Here is a 25,694-nt window from a genome sequence, read left to right on the forward strand (position 1 = left end):
TATATTTAATATTTATTAAATATAATGATAATCCTAGAAAGGACAAGTAGGATATCAGTCAACATTAACTGAGCAGAATTTCTGCCTTCACAACAGAATAACAGGAATGCCAAAAATAGACTATGTATGCAATCATTTAAAAAAATAATTTCTGAACATCTGTGTGAACAGCCTTTTCTCACTACTATGTCAGTAGAAAGACCAGTGCTGGGTATGTAGTAACCATCACACAAAGAGATATTCTCTCTGCTAAGCAGAAAATTCCAGACTCCTGTCCTTCACTTTCCCAGGAAAGATCATATGAAAAGAATCTTTAGAGCTGATTGTTCTCACTGTCAAATAACAGTCATTAAGTTCATGGTTTGCTCCAGAGTGAATTATGGAAATGTCTGTGAAACACCTTGGGGGGAGTGGGTCAGGATTGCTTCAGGGAAGTCCTAAGTCATCCTTCCAGGTCCCTGTGCCATGCCAATACTGAGAATAATTCAGGATCTTGCTGCCTCATTTTCCCCATTTTCATTCCTGACATCCTGAGGTAGATAGGATTGCCCAGATTCAACAGGGTCCTTAAAAATATCTTGTTTTTTAAGAAGAACTTTCGCATCATTCACCACGGTCTCAAGGAAATAATTTTGCAAGTAGAATATCTTCCTAAAGTAAATACCACTGGCAATGGGTCCTCCAGTAACAGCGCAGAATTTTTCCACATATCTCAACAGTTTTTCTCCTAATAACTCATCACCCTTCTCAGTTGATAGCAAATGGGGAGAGGTGAGGTTTGCCTTGAGTTTCTCTGCTGACACATGCAAGTCCTTGGCTATGGTTTCCAGGGATGCGTCATCCAGCCCAAAGTAAGACCTGTAGAGGGTTAAAGTCTCTTCCAGCTTCTCCACATCATTATAACTGATAAAACCCATGAAAGGGATGGTGGCTGATGCTCCAGCCTTCAGGGCCTCTAGCCAGACCTTCTGTTTCAGGGAATCCCTCTTCCGGTCAATGGCGGCCTCGGTAACATTCGGCAGGTATTGCATGAAGATGTGACGCTTGTGGGCTGGGAGCTCCCTCAGAAAGGTGGTCTCCAGGTGTGGGAAGTCATAATCAGACAAATCAAAGTTGGAGATTAAGAAGACCTGAATGTCACCCATATTAGCATTCTCCAACTGAGTCACACAGTCACTGCGGATCCTTTGCAGGATTTCATCCTTATTGAATGTGCTGGGTTTACTTATTTTTGCACTATGTAAATCACTGTCCACTTTAGTTCGAACAAAGTAGAAATTCTTCTTCATTTTTCTAATTGCTTCAGCCAGATGAGCATCACTAATTTTGAAGCGTGTAGAAGAGATGATAATAAAGAAGTCATACTCATCAAATTTCATCTTCTTCAGATACTTCTGTGGCTGAAAGGTAGTGGTCATCATACCAGGCAGATCCCAAAATGTCACATTGGGAAGTTTTGGGTGTTTGTATTCTATTCTCTCCAAGGTTGTCTCCATCGCCCCGGTGGGGGCAGCCCCTTCTTCATCGTGCCTCACCCCCCGCAGGGCATTTATGAAACTGGACTTCCCTGTTCCAGGCTCCCCGGTCACAGCAATGTTTAGGGGGGCATTGTCAATGTCTCTCAATGCATCACTAATTACAGAAGCCACTCTGGGAATGTCCCCCGCCTTGAGGTGTGTTTCAATCAGTGCGATGGTTTCCTGAGAGAGGATTTTGCTTTCTGGCTTGAAGTTCTTAAAAAACTTGTCAAAGCCAAAGGCCAAATCACTACTCTTTGTATAAGAGGATGTGGAAGAGAAGGACTGACCCATGGCTGGAGCAGTAGAAGGCACCATGGGGAGGAGAAAAAAGGGGAAGGAAAAAGTACAGCAAGGAATGACGTGGACTGTGCTGTTAGGGACGGGTATAATGTCAGTCCTGGCCACAAGATTGCACCCAGGAGCTCTTCTCTTTCTGTCCAGTCATTGCTTTTGTTCAGGCTCTTCCCTTATCTTGGAAAGCCCTTCTTCTATAAGACACTCTTCATTCTTTCAGACTAATTTTACAGCCTGATTCTTCAATCCAAACTTTTCTAGAAGCTCACATCATTCTTATTTATCTTGCTTTAGTTTTCTTTGTTTGTAATGTTATGAAAATATTACTTTTTCATTGCAGTGAATCTAAGACAGCACCAGCAGTTATCTCAATGTCCCTTCCCACTGTGATTTAAGACCCTCCAGAAAATCCACTTCTGATTACCTCCAACAACACCATGTCATAGAACTTGGTTCTCACATGAGGCACCTAAGTAAGGATGAGTGGCTCCTTTCTTTCTCAGAAAAGATACTGTATATCTTCATTAGGAGAAACTTTCAATGATTGCAAGTATGTTTTCTTTTATCTAGAAAGTGTGCTGGTTCATGAAAGTTTTGAAAGGACTCTTTGTATTTCATGGAAAAGCAATGGCAGGTGGCATGGATTCCCATGTTATAAAAAGTATGTTGGACTATCCACTTGCTATGACCCACGCCAACTGTTCCAAGACCACACCCATCACCTCCTTCATAACTGTGCATAAAAGTGGACAGAAATCATGTAGGGGAGATAATCCTCCTGGAGGACTGACTGATGTATAGAGTGCCAATGATGTAAAAGATCATGTGAACAAAGACTGAAGCAGGGCCTTCTGTCACTTTCTCTGATATCAATGAAACTGAGCTTGTTCTTGAATCCCTGAACCTATCTGATCACTGGAAGATATATCAAGATATAATCTTGATATAATCTTGAGAGGGGGCACCAGAAGAATCATATATCCAGCACTAAAGGTAATGTGAAAGATTTATATACTGTCCCCTACAGAGATTGAGAGCAGAGTTTTTAGACCTGGGAGCAAGTCACTTCAAGTCACCACTGATGTCTGAGCAGCATGCAGGCTGGAGAGGTGTGCTTTGGCTAAAATGAGGGATCAGACATCCTCCGGGGGCTTTTGGCTAGCTGTTGATGCAGCCCAGGAGATGATGACAAGATATTTTTGGAAGAAATTATTCAGACCAAGTGTACATTATCTGGACTTGCACACATATGAATGCAGTCTGCAGACATTCTCCTTAGAAGAGAAAACTGGGGGGAAGGTGTCTTGCTTGTCAAGGGTGAAAGAGGCAACTATTAAACAACCAGGAATCATGGTGCCAGCACATCCGACTACCCAGCAGGAATATTCTTCACATACAGAAGAAAGGAAATCCTGAGCATCTGGCATGTGCAGGGACAATCTCTTGCTGTGTGGAGAGAAAACCATCCCAGCACCCCTCTGGGGAGCAAGCCTCTCACAAAGCAGATTGAAGGAGCCTGAGTGTGGAAGTGGCATATACAAGCTTGGCCTCAAGGGCAAGCCAACAAGGTGAGACTATAACTCCTTCTGGTATAGTGTCCTGCCTGTGCATTCTCAGAGGATGGGGGAGGAAAAACAAAAAGACTCATTGAAACAACTTGTTTCATGAGCCAGCCCACTTTCTAGATAAAAGAATGCATTGGAGGGTGAGGAAATATGCCTGAGACAGGTCCTAAGGAATGGAACAAATAAAGGGAAATAAAGGGAACCAAATGACAGAGTTAGAGAGTAAGCAGACATGGAAAGCGAAATTCTGTGTGCTGAGCAAATTTCAACTCCACAAAAGCCATGCCCTATTCTTCTATAGGTTCTATACCTCACCTGCTGTTGTATGTGAAGCTCTGTTATTTAATATTTTCTGCTGCAACAGCAGTGCAGGGGGGCAGGGGCAGAGTACCTTATGATATCCCTGGGAGCTTGTACTCACCTTCTGGCACTGTGTTCTCTGTAGCTAGAATAGAAATGGCATAGAATGTAAGAAATCCATGCCAGTAAACCTTAGATGTGCATCTCTACATACATTCCTCATCTCATCCTCTTAACAATCCTATATGGACATATAATAATTTCCAGCTTTAAATAAAAAAATCAAATAAATGGTGAGGTTAAGAGACAGGCAACGAGGGTCTTACTGTTAGCAATGTTCAGACCTAGAATTCAAGGTGAGGGCTCTCTTCCAAGGGCAGAGCTCTGTTTCAGGAAGCAAAGGCAGAGCACACAATGAGGTGGTGAGAGAGAAAAGTAGGACTCAAAATGAAGTCAGTGTGAGACACACAGGATTTATAGTTCTATGGAGAGTTGTGTTAAAAAGAAAGCCACAGAGTCATAATGGGTCCATTTAAGTTAAAGCCCAAAGTCAGTAAACCAAGACTTAGTAACTAACAGCAGTTTCAACCCCAGGGATGTAATCTTACAGCAGTCAACTTGGCAGTTTCCTGGTCAGCACTAAAAACTATACTGACAAATCTTCTTCTCTCTCCTTAGGATGGCAACTAAGCCTAAAACAAGGATTCTTTCCTAATAATTGTTTTCCTAATAATTGATTTTCTGCTTTCTCTCTTCATTTAAAAACCTTTTTTTTTCTATAGCAAAATGGAGCTCCTTTCTACTTCCTAGATGGGATATTACCCAATTCAAAAATCACTTAATAAAGTCAATTAGGTTGTTAGAATTACTTGGTTCAATTCTTTTGTTTAACATATTTAGTGACAGTGTCTAGAGCCTAAGCAAACTTCTGACACTATTTGGGGACAAGAAGAAACACAGGTGTGGTGCCCAATGAATCCTTTTGAGTTCACTCTTTCTCAACATTTACAAGGGTCATTGGTAAGTCCATCTTCCTTTGGGCTCTGCTCTGTTTTGCATGAGAACTTGTGAAAGAATTGCCTTTCCAACCCAGGGTTAGTGGATCACTCTGTCACTGTCACACAGGCTCTGACAGAGTAACATTCTTAGGCTTTGGTTCAATCCACAAGTCCATACTGGAATCCCTTCCTCAGTTCCAGGCCACAGTCTGTATTTACTGGTCTTTGCTGGCTTAGTCTGTTCCCTATTTCCTGTCTGCAGTCTTCAATAATGGAACCTGCTGGTTTAGTCCATGATGGAAATTTGTGGTTGTGTGTAGAGGGCACACTATTGAATAGTTCATAGTAAGTTAAACCTAGCCCTTGGTTCTGAATTCAGATTCTGATTTGGGAACCGTCGGTGGCAGTTACAGTTCTCCATGTGTGTGGAATCAGGCTGCAGTCCCCATTCTTGGAGGTCTACTGGTTCAATCCCTGTCCTAATCCCTAGTTATTTGGGTACTGCTGGTGTCCATAGTTCAATTACATCAGTACTGTTGTGTTCTTTTAATATGTCCATGAGGTAAAGGACTAGATTACAAAAAACACTAAATAAACAAATGAATAAATAAACTAACAAAAAATAAATGGGATCTTTAAAACTCCAAACAGTTAAGTGCTCTACCTACTAGCACATTGTGTATGTTGTATCTAAGATCCATGGTACTCCTTCTTACCTTGTTTGTAGGAAAGCAAATTGGGACTGTACTTGAAAACAGTATGGAGGTGACTCAAAAAGTTAAAAATAGAACTACCATATGATCCAATAATTGTAATACTAGATATTTACCCAAAGAATAAAAAAAAATTGATTCCAAAGGATACATGCACCTTAATATTTACAGCAGTGTTATCTATAATAGCCAAATTATGGAATGATCCCTAATGTCCATCAACTGATGAATGGATAAAAAAAATGTGGTACATATGTAGAGGATGGGTTATTATTTATCCATAAAAAATAAAGTCTTCCCATTTACAGAGAAGTGGATGGACAATCATATCATTGTGAACACCTATGAATTCAACCTGAGATGTAAGAAAAGAATTGCTGAACCTCTGCAAGTAGAAAAGTAGGTGCAGGGAAGTGAAACTGAGGGGAGATGTTGGAAGATAAAGGGCAGGGAAGGGATCCTCCATAAGTCAGCTATGGGAAAGTGAAATAGCCCCAGAACACAAAATTGGAACCTGTAGAAATGTGTTCCAGTGAAAGACATCCCTGCTTGAAAGGTGCTCAACAGGTGAATAGGACAGAATTCTAAGTGGGACAGTGTGGTCCCAGGATCCCCTGAACCATGGAAAGAATGGGGGTGCCTGAGCCGGTAGAGTTCCCATAGATTGGAGCAGAGAAACTAGTTGTCAGCAAGCTCTGGAGGAGGCTCTGAGCTCAGTTTGCCATAAATCACAAGCTGTGTCCTGATGGGGTGACTGCTCTCTGCATGGAGACCCTGCAAAGGACAAGAACATGGGGACCCGTTGCCTTCCGCTAGGAGGGGCAGAGCAGATGTGTGCAGGATCAGGCAACAACTCTCTGAGTGGGAGCCTTTTAAAGGATGTTAATGACAACCATCCACCTTCCCCTGGCAGGATCAGTGTGGGCACACACTGCAGGAGTCTGCAGAGTTTTGCACATACAAAGTGAAGACTGCTTATCCCTGAGAGAGGGGACCACCATCTTTTAGCTCTGGGGCTAAAGATCGGGCATGGTCATTTTTACTTTGATCCTCTAAAGGGGCATGAAAAGCCTTCAGGGATCAAATGCCACTCAGAGCAACTAAAACTGCTTACACTGATTCTGGTCCACTTACAAGGGGAGGTGAACTACTCTCAGGAAAGACACCTAAGAATCAGGGCAGCAGCCCCCACCCCCAGAGAGCCAACTGGAAGAACAGGTAAACAACAAGCTTGTGGCCCACACGGGTTTGTAAAACTCTAGCTCTAGGGGAAAATAATGTATACAACTTGGTTTTGGTTTTTTTGTTTTGTTTTGTTTTGTTTTTCTCATGATTCACTTACCTTTCAGTGTAAAATTTTCTATTTTTTTCTTTTTTCCTCTTTCAACTAGTTTCTTATTTTATGAACTTCTTGTTTTTTTTGTTTTGTTGTTGTTGTTGTAGTTGTTGTTTGACAGAGAGAGATCACAAGTAGGCAGAGAGGCAGGCAGAGAGTGAGAGGGAGAAGCAGGCTCCCAATGGAGTGGAGAGCCCGATGCTGGGCTCAATCCCAGGACCCTGAGATCATGACCTGAGCCAAAGGCAGAGGCTTAACCCACTGAGCCACCCAGGAGCCCCTCAACTCTTTGTTTTTTAGTCTTTTTTAACTTTCATTTTTTACATTTTCACACACACACACACACACACACACACACACACACACACACACACACATAATATATATACATACACTTCATTTTGGCTTCCTTTCTCTATTCAATTTTATTGTATGTGTGTGTGTGTATGTGTGTATGTGTATTTTTTTGTTGCTGTTGTTTGGTTTTGCTTTCCTTACAATTTGGGGATTTAGTGTTTTCTAACAGACCACAATACACTCAGGACCAAGTGGCTCACCCCGTTCTGTCCACTCTATAACATTATATACCATCTTCCACCATCTTTTTTTTTCTTTCCCTTTTTTTTCTTTTACTTTCTCATTTTTGTCTAGTTTCTGACCTCCCCAGACTTGTCTAGTGTGTATTTTGCTGGCTGAATGTTCATATTTTCCATAGTGCTCACTTATTTATCCATTCTTCTCTGTTAAAATGACTAGAAGGAGGGGTTCACAACAAAAGAAAGAACCAGAGGTAATACTCTCTGCCACAAATTGAATTGATATGAATATAAGTAAAATGTTGGAGATGGATCAGCATAACAGCATATAAAGTTACTAGCTTTTCTATAGCAAAATGGAGCTCCTTTCTACTTCCTAGATGGGATATTACCCAATTCAAAAATCACTTAATAAAGCCAATTAGGTTGTTAGAATTACTTGGTTCAATTCTTGGGTCAAAAATAAAAAATAAAAATAAAAAATAAAAAAGCCCTAACTGAGATGCAGTCTAAATTGGATACTCTAAAAGGTAGGGTAAATGAGGCAGAAGAGAGAGTCAGTGACAGAGAAGACAAGTTGATGGAAAGAAGGAAGCTGAGGAAAAGAGAGATAAACAACTAATGGACCAAAAGAGAAGGCATTGAGAAATCAGTGACATCATAATGCAAATCAATACTAGTATTACTGGGGTCTCTGAAGAAGAAGAAGAAAGAGAGAGAGGACCAGAAAATATATTTGAGCAAATCAAAGCTGAGAAATTCTCTAATCTGGGGAAGGAAACAGGCATTCAAGTCCAATAGCTAAAGAGAACACTTCTCAAAATAAATAAAAATAGATCAACACTCCAACTTATAATAATGAAGCTTGCATATTTTGAGGTAAAGAGAAAAAATCCTGAAAGCAGCTTGAGATAAGAGGTTCTTAAGCTACACTGGTAGAAACATTAGGTTGTCATCAGACTTATCCACAGAGACCTGGCAGGCCAGAAAGGGCTGGCATGATATATTCAGAGTACTAAGTGAGAAAAACACACAACCAGGAATATTTTATCCAGCAAAGCTGACATTCAGAATGAAAGGAGAGAGAAAGAGCTTCCAGGACAAACAGAAACTGAAAGAATTTATGACGACTAGTCCAGCCCTGTAAGAAATACTAAAGGGGATCCTGTAAGTGAAGAGAGAGAATATTCTTGGGAGTAACATAGACCAGAAGAAACAGAGACAATCTGCAGAAACATGAACTCTAAAGATAATACAATGGTATTAAATTCATATCTTTCAATAATTACTCTGAATCTAAATGGGCTAAATGCTCCAATCAAAAGACACAGGTGATCAGATTGGATGAAAAAGTGAGACCCATCCATATGCTGTGTACTAGAGACTCATTTTGGACACAAAGTCACCTCCAGATTGAAAGTAGGGGGGCAGACAACCATTTATCATGCTAATGGACCTCAAAAGATAGCTAGGGTCGCAATCCTCATATCAGATAAATTAGATTTTAAACCAAAGACTGTAGTAAGGCATGAAGAGGGATACTATATAATACAACAAGAAGATCTAACAATTATAAATGTTTACATCACTAACTTGGGACCAGCCAAATATATCAACCAATTAATAATCAAATTAAAGAAACATATTGATAATAATACAAAAATAGTAGGGGACTTCAACACCCCACTCACAGTGGTATACAGATCATCTAAGCAGAAATTCAACAAGAAAACAAGGGCTTTGAGTGACAGACTAGACCAGATGCACTTCACAGATATACACAGAGCATGCTATCCTAAAGCAACAGAATACACATTCTTCTCTAGTGCACATGGAACATTCTCTAGAATAGATCACACACACTGGGTCACAAATCAAGTCTCAACAAAAGGATAAGATTGGGATTATTCCTTTCATGTTTTCAGACCACAATGCTTTGAAACTTGAACTCCATCAGAAAAGGAAGTTTGGAAGGAACTCAAACACTTGGAGGATAAGGGAATCCTACTAAAGAATGAATGGGTCACTGCAATTGCACTACTGGGTATTTACCCCAAAGATACAGATGTAGTGAAAAGAAGGGCCATCTGTACCCCAATGTTTATAGTAGCAATGGCCATGGTCGCCAAACTGTCGAAAGAACCAAGATGCCCTTCAATGGACGAATGGATAAGGAAGATGCGGTCCATACACACTATGGAGTATTATGCCTCCATCAGAAAGGATGAATACCCAACTTTTGTAGCAACATGGAGGGGACTGGAAGAGATTATGCTGAGTGAAATAAGTCAAGCAGAGAGAGTCAATTATCATATGGTTTCACTTATTTGTGGAGCATAACAAATAGTATGGAGGACAAGGGGAGATGGAGAGAAGGGAGTTGAGGGAAATTGGAAGGGGAGGTGAACCATGAGAGACTATGGACTCTGAAAAACAATCTGAGGGTTTTGAAGGGGCAAGGGGTGGGAGGTTGGGGGAACCAGGTGGTGGGTATTGGAGAAGGCACGGATTGCATGGAGCACTGGGTGTGGTGCAAAAACAATGAATACTGTTACACTGAAAAAAAAAATTAAAAAAAAAATATCTGCCAAAAAAAAATCAGGTAATCTTAATTTTCAATTAAAAAAAAACTTTTCTGTTTTGGAAAAAAAAATGAATGGGTCAAACAGGAAATTAAATGAGAATTTTAAAAATTATGGAAACTAATGAAAATGAAAGCACAGCTGTTCAAAATCTTTTGGCTATGGCAAAGGAGATCCTAAGAGGGGTGAATATAGCAATGCAAGCCTTTCTCAAAAAATTAGAAAAGTCAGACACGCAAGCTAAACTTGCACCTCAAGGAGCAAATACTGACTAAACCAAGCAGGAGAAGAGAAACAATAAACATTAAAGCAGAAATCAGTGAACTAGAAACTAGAAGAACAGTAAAACAAATTAACAATACTAGAAACTGCTTCTTTGAAAGAATTAATAAGATTGATAAGTCCCTCAGCAAACTTATCAAAAAGAAAAGAGAAAGGACCCAAATTAATAAAATCATGAATGAAAGAAGAGAGATCATGACCAAGAGGAAGGAAATACAATAATTTTAAGAACACATTATGAGCAACTATATGCCAACAAGTTAGGCAACCTGGAAGAAATGGACGCATTCCTGGCAACTTATAAACTACCAAAACTGAAAACAGGAAGAAAGAGAAAACATGAACAGACCCATAACTGCCAAGGAAATTGAAGCAGTAATAAAACTCCCCCAAAACACTGGAGTCCAGGGCCAGATGACTTCCCAGGGGAATTCTATCAAACATTTAAAGAGGAACTAATACCTATTCTTCTGAAGTTATTTCAAAAATAGAAATCAAAAGAAAACATTCTATGAGGCTAGCATTACCTTCATCCCAAAACCGGACAAAGAACCCACCAAAAAGAAGAGTAAATGAAACAAGATGGGATTGGGAGGGAGACAAACCATAAGTGACTCTTAATCTCACAAAACAAACTGAGGGTTGATGGGGGGAGGGGGGTTGGGAGGGGGGGTGGGGTTATGGACATTGGGGAGGGTATGTGCTATGGTGAGTGCTGTGAAGTGTGTAAACCTGGCGATTCACAGACCTGTACCCCTGGGGATAAAAATATATTATATGTTTATAAAAAATAAAATTTAATTAAAAAAAAGGAGAATTACAGAAAAATATCCATTAAAAACATGGATGCCAAAATTCTCACTAAGAAACTAGCCAAAGGATCCAGCAGTCATTAGAAGGATTATTCACCAGGATCAAGTGGGTTTTATTTCTGGGCTGTAAGGGTGGTCCAATGTTCACAAAACAATCAAGATGATACATCACATTAATAAAAAAAAAGTCAAGAAACATATGATACTCTCAATTGACGAAGAAAAAGCATTTGACAAAGTACAATATCCTTTCTTGATGAAAACTCTTCAAAGTGTAGGACTAGAGGGAACATGCCTTAATATCATAAAAGCCATCTACAAAGAGCCCACAGAGAATATCATTCTCAATGGAGAAAAACTGAGAGCTTTTCCGTGAAGATGAGGATCATGGCAGGGATATCACCATCACTACTGTTGTTCAACATAGTGCTAGAAGTACTAGACTCAGTAGTCAGACAACAAAAGGAAATAAAAGGTATCCAAATTAGTAAAGAAGTTAAACTCTCACTCTTCACAGATCACATGATACTTTAGGTCGAAAACCCAAAAGACTCCACCCCAAAATTGCTAGCACTCGTACAGTAATTCAGGAAAGTGGCTGGATATAAAATCAATGCACAGAAATCAGTTGCATTTCTACACACTACCAATGTGACTGAAGAAAAATAAATTAGGAAATTGATCCCATTTACAATTGTACCAAAAACTACAAGATACCTAGCAAAAACCTAAGCAAAGAGGTGAAGGATCTGAACTCCAGAAACTGTAGAACACTTACAAAAGAAATTGAGGAAGACACAAAGAGATGAAAAAACATTCCTAGTTCATGGATTGGAAGAATAAACATTGCAAAAATGTCAATGCTGTCCAGAGCAATCTACACATTCGATGCAATCCCTATCAAAAAACCATCAACATTTTTCACAGAGCTGGAATAAATAATTCTAAAATTTGTGTGGAACCAGAAAAGACCCTGAGTAGCTGAAAGAGTGTTGAAAAAGAATACTAAGGCTGGTGGTATCACAATGCCAGACTTCTACTTCAAGACAGTATGGTACTAGCTCAAGAACAGACATATGCACCAATGGAACAGAATAGAGAGCCCAGAAATGGATCTTCAACTCTATGGTCAACTAACCTCCAACAAAGCAGAAAAGAATATACAATGGAAAATGGACAGTCTCTTCAGTAAATGGTGCTGAGAAAATTAGAGAGCCACATGCAAAAGAATGAAATTGGACCATTCTCTTACATAATACACAAAGATAAACTCAAAATGGATGAAAGACCTCAATGTGAGACAAGAATCCATCACAATCCTAGAGGAGAACATAGGCAGCAACCTCTTCCACCTTGGCTGCAGCACCTTCTTGTTAGACACCTCTCCAAAGGTGAGGGAACCAGTGAAAATAAACCATTGGAACTTCATCAAGATAAAAAGCTTCTGTTTGTTCTGCAAAAGAAACGTCAACAAAACTAAAAGGCAACTTACAGAATGGAGAAGATATTTACAAATGACATATGAGATAAAGAAATAGTATCCAAGATCTATAAAGAACTTCTCAAACTCAACACCCAGAAAACAAATAATCCACTCAGAAAATGGGCAGAAGACATGAACAGATATTTCTTAAAAAGATATACCAATGGCCAACAAATACATGAAAAAGTGAGGGAGTTGGGGGAAATTGGAAGGGGAGGTGAACCATGAGAGACTATGGACTCTGAAAAACAATCTGAGGGGTTTGAAGCAGCGGGGGGTGGGAGGTTGGGGGATCCAGGTGGTGGGTATTGGAGAGGGCACGGATTGCATGGAGCACTGGGTGTGGTGCAAAAACAAGGAATACTGTTATGCTGAAAAAAAAATTAAATTAAAAAAAAAGTGCTCAAGATCACTTGGCATCAGGAAAATACAAATCAAAACCACAATGAGTACAGCAGTCAGAATGGCTAAATTAACAAGACAGGAAACAACAAAGAAACTGACTAACTATAGAGAAAAATAGAGAACAATGCCCATATTCTGTCCATACTCTCTGATGGCTACCAGAGAGGATATAGTAAGGGGAATGGTAGAATAGATGATGAAGATTAAGGAGTGTACTTGTGATGTGCACCCAGCATTATATGTAAATGTTATTGAACACCTGAAGCTAATATAACACTATACATTAACTATCCTGGAATTAAACTAAAAAATATATAAAATTAACAAAATAAAAATAGCTCAGGAGAATAAATGACATTGATGTCTCATGATGTCTGAGTACTCATTTTATGGGTAACCTAAGGCTTGTTGTTAAGAATAACTATATTGAATAGATGTTTACATATACTTTTCATCATTTTATGTAAATTTTTAAATAGTTTCATATATTTTTGAGTAACTAAAATCTCAGAGTTTTGCTGAATTAGATTAAGTAATGATTTAAGTTAAATTCATTAAATATCTATCTACATCATTTCCAGGTAAGATAAAATAATGAAACATTAATTACTAAACATTGGTTTCTCCAATTTTGGCTTCTTTATTACAGGAAGACTAAAGAAAAATGTTGATCTATCACATGAAAAAATGTTCATCACCATTAGCCATCAGGGAAATTCAAATCAAAACCACATTGAGATACCACACCTTACACCAGTTAGAATGGTCAAAATTAAAATGACAAGAAACAACAAGCATTGGACAGGATGTGGAGAAAGGGAGTCCTCTTACACTGTTGGTGAAAATGCAAGTTGGTACAGCCACTTTGGAAAACAGTGTGGAGACTCCTTAAGAAATTAAAAATAGAGCTACCCTATGACCCTGCAATTGCACTACTGGGTATTTACCCCAAAGATACAGATGTAGTGAAAAGAAGGGCCATGTGGACCCCCATGTTCATAGCAGTAATGGCCACAATAGCCAAAATGTGGAAAGAGCCAAGATGCCCTTCAACAGATGAATGGGTAAAGAAGATATGGTCCATATATACAATAGAATATTATGCCTCCATCAGAAAGGATGAATACCCAACTTTTGTATCTCATGAACTCCCCGCTGATACCTTGTTGTCTCATGCTAGTATGACTAACTACAGCAAAATATTTAATGTTTCGCCATTAAGCCTATTGTTAACGGGTTAAGGATGTCTTCCCAGATACCAGTTCAAAGGATCCTGCTGGTCATAGTCTAGAGTCTGGTGATTGGGTAGTCTGTAATTGTCATCAGAAGAATACATTACACATTTTGAACCCCACTGAAAGGAATCTTACCAAGTGCTCCCAAGTACTGACATTATGACAAAGCTAGAAGGTGTTGAGTCTTGGGTATACATATCATGGCTAAAGAAGGCTTTACTTGACATCTGATTCTGCACAGATACTAGAGACAACAAAATCAATTGAATAGGAAGCTAAGTAACTGACATCGAAGTACATTGCCTTCATCCAAGACAATAGATCAAGTCTTCATACTTTAACTAAATGTGAAACCCTTTGTCCTTCTTTTCCTTTCCTTTATTCTGGCATAATATTGGAAAAATAAGGACCTCAGGTGTATGTTTGAGCCCATGCTCAGAAGGGGGAGTAAACTCCAGAATGCAAAACAACCTTTTATTTCAGGCTAAGAGAAATATCTAATCAAGTCCCTAAATTTTCTCAAGCAAACTATGACATCACATTGGTTGGCTCACTTGGATTTACATCACTGAGTTAAAAAAGACTAACCAGGACACATTCATGACCCAGGATTTGCTTCCTTTGACAGGGAAATGATTCCCTGGTTAACAGCTAAATTTACAGGACAATTTGATTAGGAACCTATCCTTAACTCCTAAATATAATGCAGAATCCATTGTTAAGAGCATAGCTACCCAACAAAGATCCTTATACTCTCCAGCCAAAGATTTTCTTAACAATAAGACAGACTGATTATCTTTTAGCTGAGCAAGAGCTGTCTATACTGTGACCAACACCACCAGCTGCATCCAGATTAACACTTTTGGGGAAATTGAAACACAACTACATATGAACACTGAACAAACCACTTAGCTTAAAAAGATGATTCCTCAGTGGGGTCTTTTTTTGACTTATTCAGTTTCGAGTGTTTGGGTCCTGGGTACCATGGCTTCAAAGTGTACTCCAACCTTTGAAAACTATCTGTTTATAAAAATCCTAATAATTTGCCAGGTACCCTGTGTGTTCTTAAAAATTTTAAAATGCATGTTCACACAGGCTAACCACTAAGCAAGTAATCTCTCTGAGACTGGAGCTTCGGAAAAAACATGTAGAGGATGGCTGATACCAAAACTGTGAACCTGAAGTCAGCACTGACGAATATTGCAGAGATTAAGCAAAAACATCATGACATGTGAATACAATGGAAAGGATCAACCACAGGGTCACAGGGCCATAGAAGCCACTGACATTAAGGCTTGTACTCATTAAACCAAGACCAAATACCTAACTGAACTACAGTTTCACTCCCCTTAGCATGTATAATTGAACCAGTCAATGTAGGAATTTCCTGATCAACCATGGGAAATTTACTGATAGACCCTTTCTCTTGCCCATAGGAGAGCAATCCTGACTAAAGTAATGGAATCTTGAGGTCCTGGGTTGGCTCAGTTGGTAGAATATCCTACTCTTATTCTCAGCTCTTGTCTTGATCCCAGGGTTGTGAGTTCAAGTCCCACATAGAGCTCCATGCTTGGTGTAAAGCATACTTAAAAAACACAATGCAACAGATTCTTTGTTAATATATTTTTTTCTTTTCCCCTTCCTCTCTTCCTTTAAAAACATTTGTTTTCCTACAGTTCAATATAATTCATGACTCATTTAATAAAACTAATCATTCTTTCCTATTTATTCAGTTGAATTGTCTTTTAAGAGATAACATGCATTGTCTCCCCATGGGAACGTATCTGGGCCTGAGATGGGGAGTGTCTGATCCAGAAGCTCTTGGGAAAAAGCCCCTGTCAACTAAAACCCCTGACATTCACATGTTCCTTCTGCAGTTCACAGGAATAAAGTTTGTTCTCCATCTGCCCTCTGAAAATGTCCCAAATAGGTAAATGCTCTAACTAGCTTAAGGCATCCACCAGACATCTTGCCCCTCAGCCCTCCACATCCACAGCACCCAAAATGGAGCATCCAGACACTCACCCTTAGATGTACAAACCTGTAATTCTATTTTTAGACCTGTACTCAATCCAAAGTGATTCCTTGCTTACCAGCTCCTGAAGGAAGAGACTTTGTCCCAGCTGAGCTCTGAATGTGTCCCCTGGCTGTGCAGGAAATTCTGAGCCTGGTTGAAGTGCTCCCTGAAGCCCACAGCAGGAACACTCCTCTGCACAGACTGGCCTTGCACTGCAGAGTTTAAAGAGCTGACTGTCACCCAAATGTCTGCTCTGCCTGTGAGAAGCTGGCAGGACTTAAATAATCTTTGGTCTCTGCTCCACCCTCACAGGAATCTGGCCAAAAGTAAAAAAAAAAAAAAAAAAAAGAAAAAAAAAAAAAAAAAAAAGAAGCTATCACATTGCAGAACTCTGCATTTCCAAGAACACAAAGTAATACCAAAGTTTAGTTCCGAGAAACATAGCCATTGCCAGGAAAAGAAAGTGAAAGCCACCATGGCCACTGATTCTGTGTGGTTTTGGCATCATGAGTAAGTCTTCTAGTGACATCTGAGAGGCCATACTAACCAGGGTATAGGCTCCAGCCCTGGCAGAATCTGAATTCAGAATAAGAGACCACAGACCTGAATCCTGGAAAAATGACACTCATGGTCCCTGTGTTAACCCTGGACAGCCCAAACTCTATGGAGAGTGATGTTTAATACAGAGTCTATCTATTCCTTGTCACTGGTGTCTGGCACAAGCTTCAAAAACCCTGATTTCCCTAAATGTTAGATGTTGGCTTTTTTATGCTAATGAAGTGATTCCAGGTAGGATCCTAGATTGCTTCATGTCAGTGGCTGGTCACTAGAAAGACCAAACATGTGAATGGAGGTTGGGACTCTCAGCCAGCTGGACCTCTGGGGAAGAAAAGGGGGAGTTGGAGATTGAGTACTATCAAATGGCCAATGATTTGATCAATCATGTCCACATAATGAAACCTTAATCAAAATCCTGGACACCAATACTCAAATGGGCTTCTTGGTTGGCGTTTGCATTGATATTCTGGGAGGATGATATAGGCCTGGAAGCCGTGTACTCTCTCCCAGACCTCACCCTATGTGTATTTTTTAAATAAAACTGTAAGGTAAAGCTTTCCTTACTTCTGTGTATCATTCTAATTATCAAGCCTGAGGGGGTTATAGACCTCCTCTAATCTGTGGACAGTTAAATGTCCAGGTGACCTAAGGAAACTTCCCAAATGCAGCTGGTATCTGAAGTGAGGGTAGTTTTCTGAGGTACTGAGCCCTGATATCTGGGAAATCTTTGCTAACTCTGGGTGGTTAATGTTGGAATTAAAAGGCAATATGCCAGTTTGGGGTGGAAACTGAGTAGAGAGTAACCCTGTGTCCTTAGCAACCATATTCTGGCTTTAATTTTTTTTAATTTATTTGTTGAAAAGAAATCTGCTATGTAATTTATATTTAAGAGTTATAAGACCTATACATCAATATGTCCCTCAACAAACAATGGCCATTCACTAAGTTTCCATACCAGAGGGACTGTGCTTTCCTTAAATGTCCCTTTTATGAATGTATGAACAAATATGCAAAATGTGTATTCTACTTTTCACAAAAATGGCAGCATTCCCTACACAATGTCCTGTACCCTGGCTTCTTCATTTGCTTTCATATTTGTTCTGGATGAAAACACTCAAAGCTCCTCCTGTTAAAAAGATTCTGAGAAATAAACTGAGGGTTTTGGAGGGGAGGAGGGTGGGAGGATGGGTAAGCCTGGTGCTGGGTATTATGGAGGGCATGTATTGCATGGAGTACTGGGTGTGGTGCATAAACAATGAATCCTGGAACACTGAAAAAAATTAAATTAAAAAAATAAAATTAAAGATTAAAGAAATGCAAAAAAAATAAAAAAATTAAAGTGATTATTGATAGATAAAAAAATTTATTAATGTCTTCTCAAACAAACATCTCTTTTACTGACAAGTAGGTCAAGAAATAAAACCTACATGAACTATAGCTCAATAAAGGTGTCACTTTAAAAATGTAGAAAAAGAAATCAGACCTGCCCAGCCCAGTAAACTCTGGTGATCCCCTGCAAATAGTAACTACCTCTTCCAACTTGGAGGTTACTCCTTCACACATACACCACATTTTGATTAAAAAATAATTAACATAAAATATTATCTTAGTTTTAGATGCACAATATACTGATTCAACAACTCTATACATTACTCAAAGATCTCCATAATAAATGCAGTCACCATATGACACTGTTACAATATCAGTGACTGCATTCCTTATGTTCTACTATTCATCCCTGTGACTTAAATGCTTTATAACTGGAAGTTTATGACTCTTAATCTCCTTTATTTATTTTACCTTTGCTGCACCCACCTCCCCTCTGGCAACTACCAGTTTGTTCTCTGTATTTAACAGTTAGTTCTGTTGTTGTTTGTTTGTTCAGATGTCACATATAAGTAAAATTATATAATATTTGTCTTTCTCTTTCTCACTTATCTCGGTGTAATACCTTCTAAGCTATCCATGTTGTGGCAAATGGCAAGCTCTCATTATTTTATGACCGAGTAATATTCCATCGTGTGTGTATATGTGTATCTATTCATCTATCAATGCACACTTGGCTAAGTTTATTCCTATGTGATTTGACATTGGGCCAGATGGATTTCAATGATATATCCAGAACATTCCATCCTAGAACAGCAGAATGTACATTGTTTTCAAGTGCATGTGGAACATTCTCCAGATTAGACTGCATATTAGACCACAAAACATGTTTCAACAAGTTTCAAAAGATCAAAGTTATACCATGCACCTTTTCAGACCATAATGCTATGAAACTAGAAATCAACCACAAGAAAAAATATGGAAAGAGCACAAGTACATGGAGGTTAAATTACATGCTACTGCACAGTGAATGGATCAACCAAGAAATGAAAGAGGAAAATAAAAAATTCATGGAACCAAGTAAAAATAAATATATAGCATTCCAAATTCTTTGGAATACAGCAAAGCAGTTCTAAGCCTTAAGTTTATACCAATATAGGTCTACCTCAAGATAAGAAAAATCTCAAATAAACAACCTAACCTTATACCTGGAGGAGCTAGAAAAGGAAAAACAAACAAAACCCAAATATAGTGGAAGGAAGGAAATAATACCAGCTATAGCAGGAGTAAATGAAATAAACCTATAAAACCAATAGAAGAGTTCAATGAAATGAGGAGCAGGTACTTTGAAAACATAAACAAAATTGATAAACCTGTAGCCAGATTCTTTAAAAGAGAGAAAGAAGGAAACAGCAAGAGCTCACATAAAATCAGAATTAAAGAGGCAAAATAAAAAGTGACACAATAGAAATACAAAGAATTGTAAGAGAATATGAGACTGACTCACGATGAATTGTAAGAGAATATTATGAAAAATTGTATAGCAAGAAGCTGAATAACATAAAAGAATTGGATAAATTCATCAGTGCTATTGGTCTGAAATTCTCCTTTTTGGTAGGGTCTTTGCCTGGTTTGGGGATCAGGGTAATGCTGGCTTCATAGAAAGAGTCTGGAAGTTTTTCTTCTGCTTCAATTTTTTTTTTTTAAGATTTTATTTATTTATTTGACAGAGAGAGATCATAAGTAGATAGAGAGGCAGGCAGAGACAGAGAGAGAGAGAGAGGGAAGCAGGCTCTCTGTCAAGCAGAGAGCCCGATGTGGGGCTCGATCCCAGGACCCCGAGATCATGACCCGAGCTGAAGGCAGCGGCTTAACCCACTGAGCCACCCAGGCGCCCCTCTGCTTCAATTTTTTGAAACAGCTTCAGGAGAATAGGTGTTATTTCTTCTTTGAAAGTTTGGTAGAATTCCCCAGGGAATCCGTCAGGTCCTGGGCTCTTGTTTTTTGGGAGGTTTTTGATCACTGCTTCAATCTTGTGACTAGATATCGGTCTATTCAGGTTGTCCATTTCTTCCTGGTTCAATTTTGGGAGTTTACAGTTTTCCAGGAATGCATCATTTCATCTAGGTTGCTTAGCTTATTGGCATATAACTGTTGATAATAACTTCTGATGATCGTTTCTACTTACTTGGTGTTAGTTGTGATCTCTCCCTTTTCATTCATAATTTTATGAATTTGGGCTTTCTCTCTTTTCTTTTGGATTAGTGTGGCCAATGGTTTATCGATCTTATTGATTCTTTCCAAAAACCAGCTTCTAGTTTCATTAATACGTTCTACTGTATCTCTGGTTTCTACCTCATTGATCGCAGCTCTAATCTTGATTATTTCCCTTCTTATGTGTGGAGTTGGTTTGATTTGTTGTTGATTCTCCAGTTCTTTAAGGTGTAGAGACAGCTGGTGTGTTCTGGATTTTTCAATTTTTTTTGAGGGATGCTTGGATAGCTATGTATTTCCCCCTTAGGACCGCCTTTGCTGTATCCCATAGGTTTTGGACTGAAGTGTCTTCATTCTCATTGGTTTCCCTGAATTGTTTAAGTTCTTCTTTGATCTCCTGGTTGATCCAAGCATTCTTAAGCAAGGTGGTCTTTAGCTTCCAGGTGTTTGAGTTCCTTCTGAACTTTTCCTTGTGATTGAGCTCCAGTTTCAAAGCATTGTGATCTGAGAATATGCAGGGAATAATCTCAGTCTCTTGGTATTGGTTGAGTCCTGATTTGTGACCCATTATGTGGTCTGTTCTTTAGACGGTTCCATGTGCACTTGAGAAGAATGAGTATTCTGTTGTGTTAGGGTGGAATATTCTGTATATATCTATGAGATCCATCCGGTCCAATGTGTCATTCAAAGATCTTGTTTCTTTATTGATTTTCTGCTTGGATGATCTGTCTATTTCTAAGAGAGGTGTGTTAAGATCTCCTTCTATTAATGTATTCATATCAATATGACTCTTTATCTTGATTAACAGTTTTCTTATGGAATTGGCTGCTCCCATATTGGGGGCATAGATATTTACAATTGTTAGATCATCTTGGTGGATAGTCCCTTTAAGAATTATGTAGTGTCCTTCTGTATCTCTGATTACAGTCTTTAGATTAAAATCTAATTTATCTGATATGAGAATCGCTACCCCAGCCTTCTTTTGAGGCCCATTGGCATGAAAGATGCTTCTCCATCCCTTCACTTTCAGTCTGGGTGTATCTTTAGGTTCAAAATGGGCCTCCTGTAGACAACATATGGATGGGTCCTGTCATTTTATCCAATCTGCAACCCTGTGCCATTTTATGGGTGCATTTAGGCCATTCACATTGAGAGTGATTATTGATAGATACGTTTTTATTGACATCGTGTTACCTTTGAAGTCTTTCTTTCTGTAGATTGTCTGTATATTTCTGTTCAATGCTATTCTTAGGATTTTTCCTCTTTTATAGAACCCCCCTTAATATTTCCTTCAGTGTTGGCTTGGTGGTTGCATAGTCTTTTAAGCATTTCCGGTCTTGGAAACTCTTTATCTCTCCATTCATTTTGAATGTCAGCCTTGCTGGATAAAGTATTCTTGGCTGCATGTTCTTCTCATTTAATGCCCTGAATAGATCTTGTCAGCCCTTTCTGGCTTGCCAGGTCTCTGTGGACATGTCTGATGTTATTCTGATGGGCTTTCCTCTGTAAGTAAGGAGCCTCTTTGTCCTCGTGGCTTTCAAGAGATTATACCTACAATTATGATTCCTCAATTTGACTATCAGGTGCCTTGATTGTGGAAAGAACCAAGATGCCCTTCAATGGACAAATGGATAAGGAAGATGTGGTCCATATACACTATGCAGTATTTTGCCTCCATCAGAAAGGATGAATACCCAACTTTTGTAGCAACATGGACAGGACTGGAAGAGATTATGCTGAATGAAATAAGTCAAGCAGAGAGAGTCAATTATCATATGGTTTCACTTATTTGTGGAGCATAACAAATAGCATGGAGGACATGGGGAGTTAGGAGAAGGCATTTGGGGGAAATTGGAAGGGGAGGTGAACCATGAGAGACTATGGACTCTGAAAAACAATCTGAAGGGTTTGAAGAGGTGCGGGGGTGGGAGGTTGGGGTAACCAGGTGGTGGGTATTAAAGAGGGCACAGACTGCATGGAGCACTAGGTGTGGTACAAAAAGAATGAATACTGTTATGCTGAAAATAAATAAAAGAAAAAAATATATATATATATAAAAAAGAATTGGATAAATTTTTTGAAACATATAACCTTCCAAAACTTGAATCAGGGAGACATAGACAATCTGAACAGACTGATTACCACTAATGAAATTGAATCAGTAATAAAAATACTGCAACAACAAATGTCAGGACCAGACAACCTCACAAGTGAATTCTAGAAAACATGTAAAGAAGAGTAAATACCTGTTCATCTCAAACAACTCCTAAAAATAGAAAAGAAAGAAAAACTTCCAAATGCATTCTATAAAGCCAAAATTACCCTGATACCAACATTGGATAAAGTCATTTAAAAAAAGAAGAACTCCAGGACGATGTCTCTAATAAACATAGATGCAAAAATGCTCACAAAATATTAGCAAGCCAAATCTAACAAAGCTTTAGAAATCACTCACCTGGATCAAGTTGAAGGTATTCCAAATGCAAATTGTGGTTCAATAGATACAAATCACTCAAAACAAACCAATCAACATGATATATTAAATTAATAAGAGAAAGAATAAAAACCATATGATGATTTCAATAGATGCAGAAACAAACACTGACAATGTACAACATTTATTTACATTAAAAAGAAGATTTAGAGGGAACAAACCTCAACATAATAAAGCCAATGTATGTAAAACCCACAGTGAACATCATACTTGATGGTAAAAATCTCAAAGCAGTTTTCCTAAGCTCAGGAACAAGACAAGGGTGTCCACTTGCCTTTATTCAACATTGTACTATAAGTCCTTAGCCACAGCATCAGACAAGAAAAAGGAATAAAAGGTATACAAATTTGTAACGAAGTAAAATGTTCTCTATTTGCAGATGACATGATACCATACAGAGAAAAATCTGAAGGCCCCCCAAAAAACAACTAGAACTGATCAATGAATTCAGTAATGGCACAGGATATAAACTCAAGATACAGAAATCCATTGTATTCCCCAAAACTAATAATAGAGCAGCAGAAAGAAAAATTACAAAAACAGCCCCATTTACAATTGCACCAAAAATATAAAATACCTAGAAATAAACTTTAAAAAAAAATAGTGAAAGACCCATGCCCTGAAAACTAAAAAACATCGGTGAAAGACAAGATGATACACAAAAAAATGAAAAGATAATTCTTGTTCATAGATTGGAAGAACAATTACTATAAAATATCCATAAAATGCATAACACTATGCAAATTTAAGGCAACCCTATGGAAATACCAAAAGCATTTTTCACAGAACTGGAACAAGTAATATTAATTTTTTTTATTTTTTTAATTGTTTTATGTTAGTCACCATACAAGACAGCATTAGTTTTTCATGTATTCCAAAATTCATTCTTTATATATAATACCCAGAGTTGCATGCAATACATGCCCTTCTTAATACCCACAACCAGGCTCACCCACTGGAGGAAAAATAGATACCAGATCAATGGAACAGAACTGAAAGTCCAGATAAACCCACAAGTATATGGTTAATTAATGTACAACAAAGGAAGCAAGAAGATGCAAAAAGAAAAAGCATTTTTTAAAACAAATTATTTTAGGAAAACTGGACAGCTATATGCAAAAGAATGAAACTGGACCACTTTTTAGACCATATCCAAAAATAAACTCAAAATGCATCAAAGACCTAAATGTGAGATGTGAAGCCATAAAAATCCTAAAAAATATGTACAGTGGGGCACTTGGGTGGCTCAGTGGGTTAAGACTCTGCCTTCAGCTCAGGTCATGATCTCAGGGTCCTGGAATCGAGCCCTGCATTAGGCTCTCTGCTTAGCAAGGGGCCTGCTTCTCCTCCTGCCCTGCCTCTGCCTGCCTCTCTGTCTACTTGTGATCTCTTTCTTTCTGTCAATTAAATAAATAAAATCTTTTAAAAATGTGTACAGTAATTTTTTGGATGTCTCCCTCAGCAACGTATTTATGAATATGTCTCTCCAGGCAAGGCAATCAAAAGCAAAAATAAATTGTTGTGACTACAAGAAAATAAAAAGCTTCTGCATGGGGAAGCAAACTATACACAAAGCAGAAGGTAACTCAGTAAATGGGAGAAGATATTTGCAAAGTAATATATTTGTGGAGCATAAACACAGAGGACACAGGGAGATGGAGAGAAGTGAGTTGGGGGAAATTGAAGGTGGAGACAAACCATGAGAGACTGTGGACTCTGAGAAACAAACTGAAGGTTTTGGAGGGGAGAGGGGTGGGAGGTTGGGTGAGCCTGGTGGTGGGTATTATGGAGGGTATGTATTACATGGAACACTGGGTGAGGTGCATAAATGATGAATTCTAGAACACTGAAAAGAAAAAAATAAATATATAAGATAAATATATATATATATAAATAAATAAACATCTGATATATATAATAAATATATATCTGATAAGGGATGAATATAAAAAACATAGAAAGAACTTACAGAACACCCCCCAAAAAATCCAAGTTAAATTGGGCAGACAACCTGAATAGATATTACCCCCCCTAAAAAAAAACCCAAACAAAAGCATGCAGCTGACCAATACATATGAGAAAATGATCAACATCACTAATCATCAGGGAAAAGCAAATCAAAACCAGAGTGAAATATCTCACACCAGTGAAAATGGCCAGTGATAACAAGGTAAAAAACAGCAGTTGTTGTTGAGGATATGGAATGAAGGGAACTACCATGCCCTGTTGTGAGAATATGAATTGGAACGAGTGCAGAAAACATTATGGAGTTTCCTCAAAAGACTACAAATAGAAATACCATATAATCTACTCATTCTACTATTCTACATATACCCAAAGAAAATAGCACTAATTCAAAAAGATATATGTACCTCCACATTTATTGCAGCATTACAATTATTACAATTACAATTACAATTATAGCATTACAATTACAACTACAAGTTACAGTAGTCAAGATATGGTAGCAATGCAAGTGTGCATTGGTAGATGAATAGATACACATATACATACACACACAATGAAATATTACTCAGCCATAAAATAATGAGAGCTTGTCCACAACATGGACAGCTTAGAAGATATTACACTAAGTGAGATAGGTGAGAAAGAGAAAGACAGATATTATATAATTTTACTTATATGTGACATCTGAACAAACAAACAAACAAACACAAAACTGTTAAATACAGAGAACAAACTGGTAGTTGCCAGAGGGTAGGTGGGTGCAGCAAAGGTAATATAAATAAAAGAGATTAAGAGTCATAAACTTCCAGTTAGAAGGCATGTAAGTCATTGGGATGAATAGTACAACATACGGAATATACTCAATAATATTATAACAATGTCATGTGGTGACTGCACTCACTGTGGTGAACGCTGAGTAATGTGTAAAATTCCTGAATCAATATGTTGTGCACCTAAACCTAATATAATGTTTTATGTTAATTATATCAACCAAAAAACATAGCATATACTCCATGTTGGAGGAAGAAGTTTCCTTTTGCAGGGAATTACCAGAGT

At 38.4% G+C, this 25,694-nt stretch overlaps 1 protein-coding gene across 1 annotated transcript; it reads right to left on the reverse strand.

Annotated features, from left to right (window-relative positions):
• Positions 1 to 142: 142 nt before the first annotated feature.
• Positions 143 to 1,811, reverse strand: LOC111158862 (T-cell-specific guanine nucleotide triphosphate-binding protein 1-like). The gene has a single exon (XM_022521162.1). It carries the CDS (start codon positions 1,809 to 1,811, stop codon positions 486 to 488), a length of 1,326 nt encoding a protein of 441 aa, XP_022376870.1. The 3' UTR covers positions 143 to 485.
• Between the last annotated feature and the right edge of the window lie 23,883 nt (positions 1,812 to 25,694).

This window comes from Enhydra lutris, unplaced genomic scaffold, assembly GCF_002288905.1.
Source record: "Enhydra lutris kenyoni isolate GAN:26980312 unplaced genomic scaffold, ASM228890v2 scaffoldscaffold64, whole genome shotgun sequence".
NCBI lineage: Eukaryota > Metazoa > Chordata > Mammalia > Carnivora > Mustelidae > Enhydra > Enhydra lutris.